This window comes from Nesoenas mayeri (genome assembly GCF_963082525.1).
Source record: "Nesoenas mayeri genome assembly, chromosome: 7".
NCBI lineage: Eukaryota > Metazoa > Chordata > Aves > Columbiformes > Columbidae > Nesoenas > Nesoenas mayeri.
This window is the reverse complement of record NC_137551.1, coordinates 21,408,388-21,425,119: the sequence shown is the minus strand read 5'-3', so window position 1 is coordinate 21,425,119 and position 16,732 is coordinate 21,408,388. Positions and strand designations below refer to the sequence as shown.

Below are 16,732 nucleotides of genomic sequence, written 5' to 3'. Positions count from 1 at the left end.
CAAGTAAAGCACGTTAAATGCCCCATTTCCTACATGAACCATAGTAACTACCCCAGGCAATCTAGAAGCAACTCAAAGCATTCCTAACTGGATGCCTTATACTGAACAAAACTTTGAAGCCTGCAGAGCAGACAGAATAGAGCAGAGGCTTTTCAGCTGCTTACAGCACTGCTGTGCTCCAGCTTCCTCAGGGCAGGCACATTTAAGTTATCTCCCCCCTCACAAAGGAAACCATCCCACATCAATTTCCCCAAGCCCATCCCTTCTACTTTACCCACCCCAGGACATGCCCGGCATATCCCTTCCCCCTGCCTCAGTGCCAAGAAGCACCTTCCCATTATCTATACCTCATGAGAGGAGCATCACAGAAACCCCTTAAAACAAACCTTTCTACAAACAGGAGACTGTGGAAGTCTGTTCTCTTGTGGATTAGTGCTCTTTACCATTAGCCCTCCTCCACAACATACCCGGACCACACCACCATCCCACTGCAGCGTTGTCAGGACCAGGTTTAGTGCTCTGCCCACCTTACACAATGATGAGTGTGACTGCACATACCTCATGTACCTGGATCTCTTCAGTTTCAAACCCAGGCCAAACTATCATAGGGTTGCACATAACCCTACAACTTTACCACGGGGTTGGATTATCTTCCTAGACATTGTTTGAATCTTTCTGCCTCTGAAATGCTGCTTTCCATGTGCCTGTGGGTAAAAAATGCAAGGTGTGTTATTTGCCAGAGAAGAATCACACTGATCCCATGCTATGGAGAGGATGCAGAGACCCATGAGCTGCCAGAGATCCAAGCCAGCAGACCCTGAGTTGCAGAGCTGAGTGCTGTACAGATGCATCACTGTGAACAGCTAACAGCGTGCTCAGCTTCCAGCCACTGCCTGAGCTGGCACAGGCAGCCCCATGCCTGTGGTGTCTGTACCCTTGGTGACGTGTGGAGCTGGAGGTAGGGGAGAGATGCTGCAAGGCTCTCAGTCCTTTACTGTGGGATTGTTACTCTGTTTACCTCTGAATTTCAGTCTCCGGTGTGTTGGTGGCACCCTGCGTATAAAATCTGCAGTCATTCGTTTTTGTTCCTGCACTTCAGAAGCAGAGCTCTTCTGGGCCAAGTGTCCTCCTCGTAGGTCTCGGTACAGTATTTATCACAATGAGGTTCGCTGCCAGCTTTATTTTCTATTTCTGTTGTTGTGATGCAACATGGTATAACAACACACAATCTGAGGCAAAAATAATTTTCCAGACTGTCCATGCTGAAGACTACCCCTATTCCCTCCAAAACCCCAGCTCTTGCTTTTTGGTATGCCGCCTTAATGTATGACATTCTGATTAAACCAAGACTCCAAAGTGTAGCATTTTTTATTTTGGAATTCTTACGTGTTTCAGTTAATGAATAACAACAATAAAAATACCCTTTTTCTAAAAACAAAAACAAAACAAAAAAAAACCAAAACAAAACAAAAGCATACTTATCCTTAATTGTTATTCTAATTACAAGTTCTGGTTCTGGTGTAGTGTAAATTTTTTCCCTTGGCATTATTATGAATCTAATTTCCCTACAAAGTCCAGGATAAACAATTCCAATATATTTTGTTTTAATTATGAAGATTTAATGGGGCATAATGAGACTATGTTGAGTGGTGCAGAAAAAATAATTTAATGTGTGCAAAACTACTGAGTGATCCTAGCCTGACTGTGCATATTTCACTTATTGTAGGGCAACACTATGTTGGCTAATAATCAATGTGCCCATCATTTATTTATTAATCATACTTGCTTTTCAATAGAAATTTTTCCTCTTTTTTTTTTCTGCCTGGCTTCTAAAAGAAGAAGAAAGCCATTAAGAAATCCTGGAAACAAATAAACAATTCTCTGAGTTGAGCAGTGAAGGATGCAGCTGATACACGGTGCTAGAAGCATCTGTCACATCAGACAGAAGACCAGACCGTGTTGGACACAGAACCTGCCTCAGCCAGTCTGTTCCAAATGCAGTCCTTCTCCCAGCATTATTTGGCAGTGAAAACTTCTGGCTTCAGTTCTTAGGGCCCCTACCAAAAGAAGCATAGATAACATTAGCTGAAGTCACCATTCAGAAATGACCTTGTCTGGACTCTCACTGTAGGTGCATTTTCCCACTCCCAAGGTGTGGTTCCTGCAAGGAACACCACAAGTACTTCTGCAGTGAAAAGTGCAAAACCAGCCTAGAAAACAAACCACTAAGGTGAGATTATGACCTTTCATGCTCTCCGAAGTTCATTTGCCAGTGGCACTGAATCCAATGGCTGGGTGGGGCAGATGCAGCAGTTAGCACCACCCTGCTACCAGATTTATTCTACTTCACCAGGGTGATCATACAGCAAGATCAAAACATTGTGTTGTTTTTTTTTGTTTTTCCTGCCTGCACAGAAGTTTTATGTAGGCGGAGGAAGATTTTAGCCACCTGTCTGGGAATTCTGAACACGAGGCAGTATGATCAGTGTGGTGAGAACAGGCTATTCTGCAGAAAGAATGAACACTTTCGTTCTGCCATGCTGGGCATATACAACAGGCTTGAAACATTCAGTCGTACTGGGGTCCCTGTGACTGTGCCGTACAGCTCACACACCACCAGTTCAACACACGGTCTGCTGGATGGAGATACAGGAGCCCTATTACAGCCTGTTTCCCTGGCTTGGGGGAATCAAGCCTTTTGCCACTAACAGAAATGAGCTGCATGAACACTCCACTGCCTGTTCCAGCCTGGACTGAGCACCAACTCCTTTGCCTCAACTGCTGCTCCCAGCAGCAAGACCTGCTCTTGGAGCTGTTCCGACATCAGAGTGTCACAGTTCTGCTGATACTTACAAGAGCCTCTGCAGCCTTCCAGAGAAAAAACTAAGCAGGAGAAAACCCTTCTCTCCACACTGACCCACATATGTCATGCTTTTGTTATAAATTCTTGTCTTGCTCAGGCTTGCTCCTCTATTCCACCCATTCCAGACTGTGGTTCAGATACACATGTGCTTGGCCTACACACATGGGCCACAGTCTTCTCATTCATATATTGTACCTGTGAATAATGGTATTTCTTTTGTCTTGGCTTTCTAACCTAGTGAAATGTTAATGATGGCATCCCAAGATATTACAATGCACACGAAAATAAGGCCTTAAGCACCAAGAAAACCGAAACCACCTCAGGTACAAGAAGTTTAGAACCTGCACAAGGTAGGTTTTGTTACAAGTACCACATGTGACTCACCTTCAGGACTTTAATCTCTACACCTAACTCAAGTGAGAGTTACAAGAAGCTTCAATGCAACTTTCATTTCAGGAATAATTACTGGATTCTCCCTGAAGTTAAACACATCGATTCTGCTTATCCATAGTACTCTGACATGGAGTCAGAGGACTTGATACAGTGCCCACTGAAGCCATTGGAAATGTCCTCTCTTGTGAGAAGCTACTTGATTAATGACTCTAGGAAGGAGGCTCAAATAAAACAATCAACAAAAAAATGGACCAATGTTACATTACATTTATTTGAAAATGAACATTTTATATTACAGGTTAAGTTAACACACTTCAAGTGTTTTGGTTTTAAATAAAATAAATTTCTTACAGACATCAATATTTACAAAAGAAAAACATTTACATAATTTTAAAAAAAAATTGATTGGATTAAAAAAAAATCTCCATGAAGTTTCTACCCACAAGAGATGTCATGTACTGTGAGCAGGCAGTCTCCTTCAAGGATTAATGGAGACAAGAAACCTAATTAGGCTTAAGTTACAACTCAATGAGTTGACTGAGGAACTGCAGTGGGCTGGTTACCTGCATTAAATTGTAGCAAGACTAAAGACCATAGGGGGGCCTCTTCCAACTCTACGTCATATTCTCCAAGGAAGAATGGAAAGGAATCAGTGGGTACCTTCCATCAAACTTGGCTCAGATACAGGACCAGGCCAGCATCCAGTATGTTCTCACAGACCTCCAAAGCTTAGCGGTCTTCTTTCTTCCTGCTAAACTATAGGAATTCTGACCCAAGTTTTAGGATGCCACTGTACAGCCACTGTAGAAACACACAAAGGAATGTTTTCTGCTACAGAGCCCAACAACCACAGCAGAACACAGTGGAAGAGAATAATTTTACAGAGAGGCGGGTTGGCCGACCCTTCATCATACAGATGTGCAGGCCTGAGTCGAAAACCAAGTTTGCTGATTCCCAGATAAATACTGACCTATGTGTTCCTTGGATTGGCTAGCAAGTCCTGGGGGGACTTAGAGGCAGGTCTCCGTTTGCATTTTGTAGAGCTGTATAACAAACAAGTGCAAGAAATGCATTTCTGGGTAATAGATGATCTGCAGATGGTAGAGGCCTCTGAGATTAGCTCTGGGCAAACACTTATCCTGAAAGCTCTATGTAGGTGTGTGCATCCTCCCTGGATCATGCAGTTAAAACTGAATAAGGCTGTTGTTACTAAAAGATCAGCATCCCACCCCGAACTGAGGCAGGATACCACTTCCTATGAATTCACAGGAAATTCCGAGCCTCAGTATGCAGAACAAGACCTTAATTTGAATGTTCAATTTAATACGTTTCAAATTCTTCACATAGCAAGTTCCTCAAAGAGCTTTCCATGCAGGCCAGCATACCCTCCAGAATCCCACGGTTCTTCGAAAGCCAGACTTAAACACCTTTCCACATGGCCATGGTGAGGGGATAAGGATCTGAAGCACAGCTGAGTTTCTGGCTCTCCTGCACTGTAAACAGAAATGACGTCTCCCTTGGTATCTTCAGTGGCAAACAAGGAAGTAAATCCAGGTGCACACCAAATCCAGACAAAAAAGGGTCTTACTAATGACAACCACACCTAGTTGCCACCATGTCTTTATAATTTTTAAGGACCACATTCTCTTTGTCATCAAAGTAAAGAAGATTGAGGGACTTCAATTCATCTGGCACACAGCAGGGCGTGCTGACATCTTGAGACAGTTTAAGTGTGTGGACTATGGACTGAACTGCAGCATGGTTTGTTGCATTTAGACTTTCCCCCAAAGGGAAGAAACAGGATCCTCTGCAATAAAATGCATTGTATCCACTTGGGTAAATAATCCATCCTGACCAGCCAATAGCACGGAAGTCAACGTAGAGTTCCCTTCGATGACATGCTATTACCTGGCTTTTGGCAGGGGGGACTGCAGCAGCTCGAGGTTTCCTGCTCATGCCTGCATTGCTGCTTTCAACGATCGGAGTTTCACGAGGCACACCTGAAACATCTTTTTTGGCAGGGTCCATTTCTGGTTCTGAAAGGAAGTTGTGTGTTAATTTTTCTCAAAAGTAATTTGGTTCCTGAGTACAGTATTCTGCACAAAAGTCTATTCCATAAATCTACACCAAAGTCTTCAGAATAGATTTAAAAATGACACTTGAACTGTGAAAGTAGCAGAACGGGTGTGCATTCAACTGCTGTTTCAGCAATATTTCAAAAACTGTCAAATCTTGTGTTTCACTTTGTGGTCTGAAAGACCCTCACTGAGCAGAGATGTAAGGAAAAAGCTCAGTGATGTACTAAATACATTCTGTGAACTCAAAAGGCCCTTTTAAGGGCTGAATCTGGCCAGAATGCTATTAACAGTCTTTATACAGCCACTGCTACCAAAAGCATCACACTGAGCAGTGCTAACAGAGGGTGGAGGTCACAGCCTTTTTCTCTCTCCAGTATTCTCCTCCCAGGAACTCTAGTCATTCACTTGCAAAACACAGTATGTTCCTGTAAAGTAGTATTTAAAACAGCATTTTTCAATTTTGACATCTGAAAAAATTACCACCAGGTTTCTGGATCTCTACTAGAGAATGAAGCTTACTGACAATAGGTTTGCTCTCTTAAAGTATCTTCTGAGAAGCCTTGGTAAATGTCCATGTAGACCTCAAGACCCAGAGACTGAACACCACTGATCCACAGGCTAGTAGAACAATCTGCACGGATTCACTAACCACAAACAACAGGCAGGTCTAGGCAATTTCTTTATTGAGAAAAGAGTATAAGCTTCTCAGTCCTGCCACGGTATTCCATATAGAGTTTGATGCTCATTAAATTGGGATCTAGGATTTCATTACAAAAATTTCATTTAGAAAACAAAAACAGGCCAGCCTCATTTTTTGTTTTAATCAATTTCACCACCTACTTCTTAGTATTGATGCAAGTCCTACCTAGTTTATTTCTAATATGCAAATGCAATTGTTTAGCAGAAAGCCCTGCAAACCCAAAATAGAATCATTTTTGTCCCTCCTCCTAGCTTTTGCTCTTGGCATTTATCAGGCTCTGAAATCCAGCCTTAGCTGGTTTTACTGGAAGACCAGTGAGAAAGGTAAAATACTGTGTTTTGTAATTTAAGAGATGAGGGCGTTGTCTCTGAAGAAAACAGCCTTTAGTCACAATGCTAATTAGTCAATGGAGTTAAACTGGTGCTTAAAAAACAAGCCAAGGACAGAGAGGTTTAAATTGCTTATTTAACAACCTCTTCCACTCTCGAAAACTGCACTTAATAACTCTACTTACAATTGCTTTACCAGCATTTTCACAAAGTTTTCCAGGTCACTGAGGTTTTTTTTAGCCTAAACCTAATCTACAATTTTCATGCAAACTGCACCACCACAAAAATAACATAAATAGTAATTTTAAATAACGAAATAGTATTTAAAAAAAAAAACAAAAAAAAACAACAAAAAACCAACATAGAACTCCTACCCCTTCACAAACAAACTAAACCAGATTGCTCCTAGGCTTTTTGAATATTTCCTGCAAACAATATTATTCTGAGTGGAGAGGCAACTTAGGCTGCTGGTGACCTACTATTAAGAACTATCAAATCAAACTCTGATCAGTGACAAAGCTGAACTTCAAACCTATTCAACACTGCAAGTAAATACTGAGATTAGGTACACATGAGGCAGCAGAAGGGAACAGAAGATGAAGAGAGAGTTAATATTCTAAAACAGGGCTGCTGCTCTTGTGTGAACTTACTTGTGGGAGAGGTTACAAAGCTGGAAGATTTCCGTTTGTTACTGTTGGTGAAGAGGACAAGGAGAGCATTTCTACTCTCTTGCAAAGTGCCCTGGCTCTTAGCAAACTTAACCAGGTTGTGCTCAACTCTATTGTTGAATACATGTGTTGTAGTTATCAAAAAGCCATGGTTGGATCTGCTGTCTCCAACCCACTTGGAAACCTGGTAATTACAGGGAAATTAAAAAAAAAATTGTTTCAATATTCTTATTACAGCATTACAATTAAGAAATATTTATATTAGGAAAAGGGAACAGGCAACTAACATGCTATGAGAGTGTAAGAACACATATTATGACAGAAGTAAGGTAACTGTATAGCTAAGACTCAACTGAGTTTACGATTTAAAGCAGTAATGCAACATTTAAAAATACAAAATATCGTATGTGTTCCCCAAAGCTACATTTACAGGAAGATAATGAATTTCAGAAAATTCACTAGTGAATATACAAGTCTAGGAGTTAAAATTAACATTTAAATAAATCCTCTCCGACTTCTGCCAGGAATTTATTTTTCATAACAATCTTAATAACAGAATAATATGAACTCCCTAGACTTTCCATACCATTAAAACTCATTTCAATCTAACCAACATGGCATTTGAAGAAATCAGCTCTCAATTAAGCAAATTTACTTTATCTAATTGTTATAATTACAGACTAATACATAAGACCAGGCCATTCTCAAGCAGGGATATCATGACTTAAGATGCAACTCAACCAGCCATCCGAGCACACTGTTCAGTCTGATCACAAAGCGTAGGTAACAATACACACTGAAAGTACACGGTACATACTGAGATTTAAACACAAGAAACTGTATGTTTTGAAACACTTTTTCTTTTTTCCCCTATGGAAAAGCATTCACATACTGTTATAGTTTAAGGGTATTTACAAAACAAGGATATTTGCAAACCAAATCTTGAAACTAACAAATAAAGAAGTCTACAGATGAAGTTAGATGAAAAACAATCCAACCATGGTAAATACCAGAAATACAACGTTAAAACAGCCTGCACATCTGTTCTGTAGTAACATCACCAGGAAAAAAATAAGGAAATTAAAACCTACTCTTAGCACATAATCAATGCCATCTCCTCTAGTAAGCCTAAGGACTAACATGTTATAATCACAATGACATACTTGGTCCAATGCCCCTCCTATCGACTGGTTGGGTTACTCAGTCCTCCTCATGCCTGTGCTGCTAGCAGCATATAGTCACTTGTCCTCTATATTCAGGTAGCACCATATGTATGTTTGAGCGTAGAGAGAAAGCTTCTCCCTCTACTGCTGTCCTTCAGTTTGAATAGACCACAAAACCCAGCATAGGGGCAATGCTGGAGTTCTGAGCTGACTGTCATTTTAAGAGATTTCAAATTGAAATTAAGTCAAAATTATCTGCTTACTGTTTGCGTGACATTGAATACTTCCCAGCCTTCTGTGTACAGGGACAATAATCTTGATGCAACGAGATGTTTTTTTTGTGCTTTACTTCCACTCTCCAAGAGCTCATACACTTCCACCTTGATGAGAGCAATACAACAAAACAATAAGAAATGAAATCAATTGTTCTTCCAGCAAAACAAGGAGGATGAACATTATTCACATTTCTGCCACATCATAGCTGCAAAACTGTACTGTCATTCTAGATCAGGCAAAAAGTAAGTTGTGGACTGTTTAACAGAAAAACAAGTATTGCTACATACATCTGATTGTAGATGCGTTCAGAGATGGGATACTGGACATTTTAATACTACAGGAAGATATCCTGATCATCCCTTTGCTTTTTGTTTTGAACATCTGATACCATGAAAGTTTTTGGTTCCTCCACATCTTTGCCTTCAGGTTTGCAAAAGGCCCAAGCCAGCCTTTTACCAAAGGCACAGATACACTCAATATCAGAGTCCTCACCTGCCCTATTTTCCGATGAATCTCTGATTTCTATTATTATTATTTTTTTAGAGCAGCTCAAGCAGATAAATTTAAATTCGACTTGGAAAACATCTTAAACCACAGAAAAGTACAGTATGGTTTGAGGTAGGTCTAACATAGGTATCTTTAGGGACAGCTCACTGCATTAGTGTGCAAAGTACAGCATACTGCCAGGGCTAAAACCTGACATCTACTTCTTCACATGCTGTAGGCAAAGAAAAAGTAAGGACGACAATTAAATAAAAAACAAAGGAGATTTACGTAGTAAACGGTTGCACTCCTCATTTTCGGTATTATTATCAACGAAAGCACGAGTAAGTGTTTAATTGACAGGTTATTTCCCCACTTACTTTGCAAAAGTGTTTCACGTCAGACCTTCTAGATACATGTGTCCTCTTCAGCTTGAAGACCCTGAACTCGGCTTTCAGCATCTGCTCGCCCTTCTCCATCGCGCTGATGTCGAAGTAGAAGTGGTACTGGTCCACGTGAACTGCAAAAGAGCCTTCTTCAGCAATGTGGCGAGACCCCGCAGAACGAGCTGCACCCCCGCGTGTTCCACGGCAGCCGCGGGGTCCGCTCGGATCTGCGGAGGGTCGCGAAGCGGGATGCGCACGGGCCCGGCAGCGGGATCGGCGGCGGCTCCCCGGCTGGGGAAACACCGCCGCTGCTCGGCTGCGGGGAACGCGCGCTCGGCTCACCTCGGTCCTCAAAGCTGCGCACCACGTCGCCCTCCAGCAGCCCCGGAGCGCGAGTGATGCCGTTGGCGTCGGCCACCTTGTTGAAGAGATCCACCATGAACTGCGGCGGCTTCTTGCGGGGCAGGACGTCGGGCGGCAGCTCCTCGATGTCGAAGACCTCCCGCAGCCGCTGCAACGCCGCCGCCAGGACCTCGTCCCGCGGGCCGGGAGCCAGGGGCAGCCCACTGGCCGCCGGCAGGCTCAGCAGCCAGGCCAGCCACAGCCACAGCCGGCGGGTCGCCATGGTCGGCGGCGCTCTCTCGGGGAGGCGGCCGCAGGTGCCCCGCGCCGCTTCGCGGCTGTAACCGCGTTGGGGTGACGGGGCAGCGGCCCTTCCGCCGGCCCTGGCCCGCCGAGGCTGAGGGCGCGGAGCGCTGGGCAGGGTGCTCAGCCCCAATGGCCGCTTCCCCCGGGGGTGGGCGGCGGCGCCTCGCCCGGGCCATTAAGGTCCCTTGAAGGCTCAATGGGGCATCGCGCTCGCTCGTTAATATCAGAGCGGCCGCCGGTCGGGGCCCGGGGCTGAGCCGCGGGGAGGGTGAGCCGGGAGCGGCTGTTGGGTTCAGGGGAAAGCACGTGCCTGCAAAGAAGACCGCACTTTCAAAAATTTTGGTTTTTTTAAAGCTTTGATTTGGGGATTACTGATCACAGGTGCTGTTTCCTGTTATTGTCATAGCAATAAAAATTACACTTGAAAATGAGCATGAGGCTCTCGGTGTCTTCCAGCTTCACAGCCTACAAGAGTTCCCCAGGTGTGGGCCCGGGTACCGGGGGCTCGGCCGTGCTGCAGGACGGAGCCCGTGGTCACACGAGTCTCTAACTCCGGCCTTATAGCTGCCCAGAGTCAGGCTTTAGGGAGAGAGTACGGGTTTCTGCTGTTGCAGTGCAGCAAGAGAAACCAGCTGTCGAAGTAATTAGGGATGGGGGAGGCGTACACATTCTGAAAAGATATTTTAAAGCTTAAATAATCTCCACCCTGAACCAGTTTTCAATAACTTGACTCAGCTCCCCTCCCCCCCCCCCCCCCCCGCTTTGGTTGATGAAGCGAGTGCCAAACTCTAAGCATCCTGCATACTAGTCTTTTGTAAGACAGTTTGGTAACTTACTGAGGAGCAATTATGCATTCCTGATGTTCACACAGCAGTGCCTGTTTCAGTTGTGCCACATGTACCTGTGTTATCTTTCCAGGCAGAGAGAAATGTGCTCTGGTTCCTCTTCGTAGGCACACTATGTTAGCCAGGAGTACTTGCACCGAGCAAGCATGTGAGCCCATAGGGGAATGAGGTGATGACAAATAGGCTACAGCTCCACACACGTCTAAAACAGCCACTTGGAGAAAAAAAAAAAAAAAAAAGGTTTAATTAGAATTGTTCAAGCAGCTCAGACACAAAGCACTCAAAGCACTCACTTTTGGCCACTCTAAAGCTGAAGTTCCTAGGGCACTCAGACACGGGGGTCTTCAGATCCAGATTTCCTCCTAGTGTCACTCATTCCAGTCTTCAGCTATTGTAGCCACATATTTGGAAAAAAAAAAAATAAATTGATAGTTATTATTGCTATGTTTTTTTTCACCAGGAGACAACCGTGCAGATCCAGTTTGCCACATAAGGTGCAGAGGACTGAGGGAGCAAAATGAGAAGCATTGATGGGTTAATCAGAGCAGTGTAAAAAGCAGTGTTACTGCACATAAAGGTACAGCAAACTTTGAGCCTCAAAACTCTCCAGTTGTCTTCGGAGGGCTGTAAGTATCTCAGTTCATAGCTAACAACAGTACTTGATAAAGTAATATCCATTCAAGTATCTGCCTGAGAGCATGGAAAGATACTAGTAAGATATGAGAAATCACCACTAGACTGTTTTTCAGCCATTCTAAAAGCTTTGCTTTCACTCCTCTGCTTCTTCACATGCTTGTCCTCACAAACCCTACCCTACCCTTGGGCCTCTTCATTTACTCCTAGTATCCTCTCTAGGCATATCCCTCCATTTCTACTCCCGTGGTGCTGCTTCCAGACATTAATGTCTGGAAACACATAGCAAGGGTTCCAAAACAACCTTAACTCTGCCCTAGAGGCAAAGATTTATGAAAAAAAATCCTCTCTGTTTAATATAATCTGGGACCACAAACAATGAAATGCCTCAATCATAGTAGTACAACTGCAGAAATTCCAGCCTACAGTTAGCCAAACATAACCCACTGAGTGCTGTGTTCTTTTATTTTCATATTTCTGATTAGGCAAACAACATAATGAAAGCCTTGCTCCCTGTTCTTTTGTAAGACTGTATGACTCACCACTTATGTAAGCCATGTGCAGGAGTTGGTCATAGCTCCGCTGATGATACTACATAGTGGTTTGCAATTAGTGGAAGGCTTCAACCTCCCTGTTCTGTACAATATAAATAGATTCCCTCAACTTACATGTTGTGAGTAGTGTGGCTTTGGGAGCCCAGGAAAATCAGGGAATCTGTAGGGAACTATGATAGAAAGTTGATAACTTAAAATTTCAGATGGATTCTCTAAAGAGTTCAGCACTGGCATTGCTTTTCCTTCTCCCTCTCTTAAATGACCAGATAAACAGCTTGGAGTGTCTGAAGAGTTGAAAATCACCTGGCTTTCAGGTATAACTTGTGGGTAAGAATGGTGGTGTTTATTACGTGACCTGTCATATCATCTTTGATGCCATTATAATTAATATGGAACAGCAATATTGAAAAAGCATGGTAATCACATGGCATCATTAGTGGGCAGAACAAAATTTACTTGGGAGCCTTCATTGTGCAGTTTAGAACCCTGGCAACTTTGAACTTAAATGCAAATCCAACCCTGCCATTCAGAAACAAAGACCTCAGCTCAGAATACACTCTCCCTTCTCCTGTTAATTTCACATTAGCACCATCAACAAGAAACTAGCAGACAGAGCAGACTGGAAGTTGCTTCTTTCTCAACACAGCTGCCTGAGCCTTCCCTGTACACTCTCTGTGAAGGTTCTGTAGGTCCCAGTTTAGTGACTCGAACCAGATTCCTTCTTTCCGGAATAAAAAGAGTAGTTTTCTGTTCCCTGAACACAGCAGTGATGAACTGCAGTCTTCATGGTGGCTTTTGCAGGCAGCGAGCAGGAACACGAAGTATTCCACTCACTTCATAGCAGCTATCTTAAACCCATTTAAAAAAAGCAAAGCAGAATGACCCTTGCGTGAAAGATGTCAGACTTCACTTTTAATGATAATAGAGGCAGCAACACCAGGGTCACCAACAAAAGAAAAGAGGAAAAAAGGAAAGCTTCATCTTCTAAGTCTCAGCTGAAGGAACAGGACTGTACCACATCAGTGATACCATGATGTCACCGCAGAGCCTAGAATAGCAATCCCTTGAGGGCTGGGTAGATGGAGAGAGCCACTGAGTTAATAAGCGTATATTCAGCATTTAGTTTGAATGTTGGAACAGGGAAATTATAAATGGCCATAAGTTGCAGAGAGTGTTTTTACCATGTATCTAATATATAAATACCTCTCCCAGAGGAGAAAAACTCCCAAGTGCAGACTTGCCGGCACATCTGACTCAAAGATGTGCTCTGCTCAAGCCCTTCAAAAACTGGATTCTCAGCAATTTTGTACGATAGTTTTGTTTAAACTACAGTTGCTGAATTAATGATCTAGACAATAAGATGCTGTATTACCTCTGTTTTTCCAACTAGGGCTTCCTTGTACTGTGCTATCATTTCCTGAAGCATTTCCAAAGGACTTGAAAGATTTCTTGCCTTCCCCCAAAGACTGCATCTGTCAGATGGGGAAACCAATGCAGCAGGCAGTGTAGTACTGCATCCGAAGTCACCCAGAGGCTTATAGCAGACCAATCCAAATCTCCCAGTTCCTAAAAGACCAAACAGGTAGATTAACTTAATTCCTTCCTCATGGTTTAAGTAATTTCTTGGTCCATATATATTGGGAGTAAGCCACATTTGGATAAAGCTGCTACAGGGTGTCTTCACACTTAATGTTTTCATCAACTTTATGTATCATTTGAGAAAGCACAGCCACCACCAGCACAAGAGACACAGCATTGTCCTTCCTTACTGAACGACTGAGATATGGTGGTTTCTCAACACCACCACCCTCCAAGAGAGAAAACTGCTTAAATTCTTATTATGAGATCTGACATAGGAATCACAGCAGCATGCAAAAAGAATGCAAGTCAGATGTTAACCCACTCTTTTTGTTATTCATCTACCCAGTTCCTTATTTTAAAAAGGAAACTATTTTATGTTGGGGGAAAGTGTTGCCCTTTTGAAAGAACATAATTTACTGCTTTCTCCAAGACTGTTTTGTCAAACTAATTGCTTAAATTACTGCTTCCTGTGACGGCTTTCCCTGAAGGATACATCCTGTAACAATAGCTTTCACACTGATTTTTCTAGTTATGTGATGCCTGCCTGGACATCTTCGTCACTGAGAAAGTATGGTATATCATTACATGTGGATTTTTTTTATACTAGATCTCAATGTGTAATATTTTATTGGAAAATTCCCTCCCTCCCCACCAACACTGTTATGAGGATTCCCCTCATTTTCACAGTTACATAGTGGTATCATTGTTTACTGAATGGATTTTGTGTATCTGCTCAGTCTTAGCAAATGCAAAATGTTTTCCCTCTGTGAAGAACTTTTTCCTTATGTACTAGTGATGGGGCACTACAGGCCATGGCAGTGTTCATTCACTACCAAACCAGGTTAATTGGTAGATGAGGAAAAGAGACATGATTCAATAGCAGACTAACATCAGTGTAACCAAGTGCACTTTCATACATAACTTCAAATGGGATACAAGACACAAAGGTCTCTTCAGATGGCTACTAAAATCATTGCCATCACCTATCTCCACAACTTTTGAAAAGCATACCTCAAACTGTTTCCGGAATTCAGTCAAAAATGGAGCCCAAAAGATCATTCTTTGTGAAAATCAACAAGCCATCCCTCTTCAGGAACATAACTCACCTGTAATTATCCTTTTCATACAGCAGTATCAATAAGCAGACAGAAACCAGAGAAAGGCTAAATGTTCTGTGGCTGTTTCATCATGTATGTGCAGCATCCCAGATAAGACAGGTTTTGGCTCTACAGGCGGCTAGGTCCTGGAGGAACAGCATCAGCCCATCCATGTCAGTTGAGCTGCATTTACAACAGCTGAGGAACTGGAAACCTCTCAATCCTAATGACTCAGTAGCTTAAAGAAGGGAAGTGCTGAAGAATTTTACAAACAACAACAAAAATTCCATCACGTCTTTAGAAAGTCTAGTCTCTTCTGTTGTAGCTTCTTGAAAGGTAAAGAATTGCACTACTAGAAGACAGTCAAAATTAGTCAAGTTTAGCAATCTTGGAATCAAAAGCAAAGGTGACTTTGTGGCTTGAGTACAACTGTCTATAGGTGACCATCATTTGAAGCCAAAACTTACAAATATAAAATCCCAATTCTCTATAGCTTTATACTTGGGAGTATAACATATTTTAGCTGTAGTAGACTCAATTCTTCACATGGTGTAGCCCTTTGAGAAGAGGCTGAACTACAGTATGGAGTTACAGATTTAAAAATACCCCTCTCCATTTTTAATCACCATCAATCTATCCATTCAGCATCTCGCTAACATTTCTTTGTTTGGGTCATTATTGTTCAGAAGAGTTAAAAGCCTACAGCATTTAGTGGAATCTCTTTTCTCTAGGTCAGGATTCAGTTTTTATACCAGAGGTGAGTGGGTTGGCTATAGAAGACTTCAGTTTTCAGCAAAAGGATGAACACAGCAGAATAAACACCTGGAAGAATGTAAAAGGAGGACAGGATGGGGGAAGAGAAACAATAAACAAAGAGGTTTTTTTACCTCCTCCTTTACAAATACGGTTTAAAACCAGACAGAACAATTATGTTAAGTTTTAACTTCTGCTGTGAAAATACCAGGGCCGCACGTTTTACCCAAACAGTGTACACAGTCCCCATAACTGCTTACAGAACAACTCAAATATTTGCTGTTTAGATTTCTAGATCTTTGTTAAACTGCATTTGTCTGCTGAGCTGTGTGGGTAGTAGGTCCCATCACTTACACTGGCACATTTTTGGTGTAGCGCGGTGCTCAGCTTTCAGCATCTTTACAGGAAAGAAATTTTCAGGAGTTCTTGTGGTAGACTTATTTTTTAAAGATTATACTCACTGTTTTATGCTGAATGTCTTTCGTTATTAAGATTTTTTTTTTCCACCTTGATTCCTAAACTAACATATATATTTTGATTGTTCTTTATCCCCATTTTAGTGAAGTAAGAAAACCAAATATAAAAACACAAGCATTCCAGATGAGTGATTTTTGGAATCATGGACAAATCAAGTAGCAAACTACCAAATGCAGCATTGAATACTTGGAAACTGAGAAGGCTAAAATACAAGATTTTCAAAATGTGATGTGTCTATAAACTATTCAATGGTAAACATGCTTGACTAAGCAATATCTTTAGTCAGGAATTGTTTAAGATATTCTTTGAATATGTGAAAGGAATTAACTTTACCTAGGTAAAGTTAAACAAACAAAAAAATCAGATAATAGAATAAAAAAAATCAGAATATGGAATAAAAGTAGGATTACTCTGAAATAACTCTTCTACTTTCAAATGCATAGCAGCTATATTATATTCCAGAACAACTTTTACCTATAAATCAGCCTGTAGGCCTTTAATCACATACACTTTTGAGATGAAATACTTAGAAATATATTTTTTAGTATTATATTTATATGCATTCAGTCTTTTAAACATTTTAAACAAAAGCTAGTACTGGAAAAAAAATCTAGTAGCTAGAACACGTATTTTGAAGTTGTATAAAAAATGGAAATATACTTAAAGATAATATGAATCATTTAGTCAGAGCCACACCATACAGGAAAAGATGGCTCCCCCACCTGTTCTTCCTCCCACCCCTCAAAGAAGACTTCTAGAACAGACTTTGGTTTTGCTTTTTTTTAATAAGTCTGTAAAAGCCAAG

At 41.9% G+C, this 16,732-nt stretch overlaps 1 protein-coding gene across 1 annotated transcript; it reads right to left on the bottom strand.

Annotated features, from left to right (window-relative positions):
• Positions 1-4,843: 4,843 nt before the first annotated feature.
• On the bottom strand, positions 4,844-10,163 carry LOC308042405 (bone morphogenetic protein 2-like; the record flags this gene model as incomplete). The annotated part of the gene is given in 6 exon segments (XM_080347769.1): positions 4,844-5,292; positions 7,014-7,215; positions 8,458-8,574; positions 9,334-9,473; positions 9,682-10,088; positions 10,090-10,163. Coding segments are annotated over 6 exon segments (1,389 nt in total).
• Positions 10,164-16,732: the final 6,569 nt, after the last annotated feature.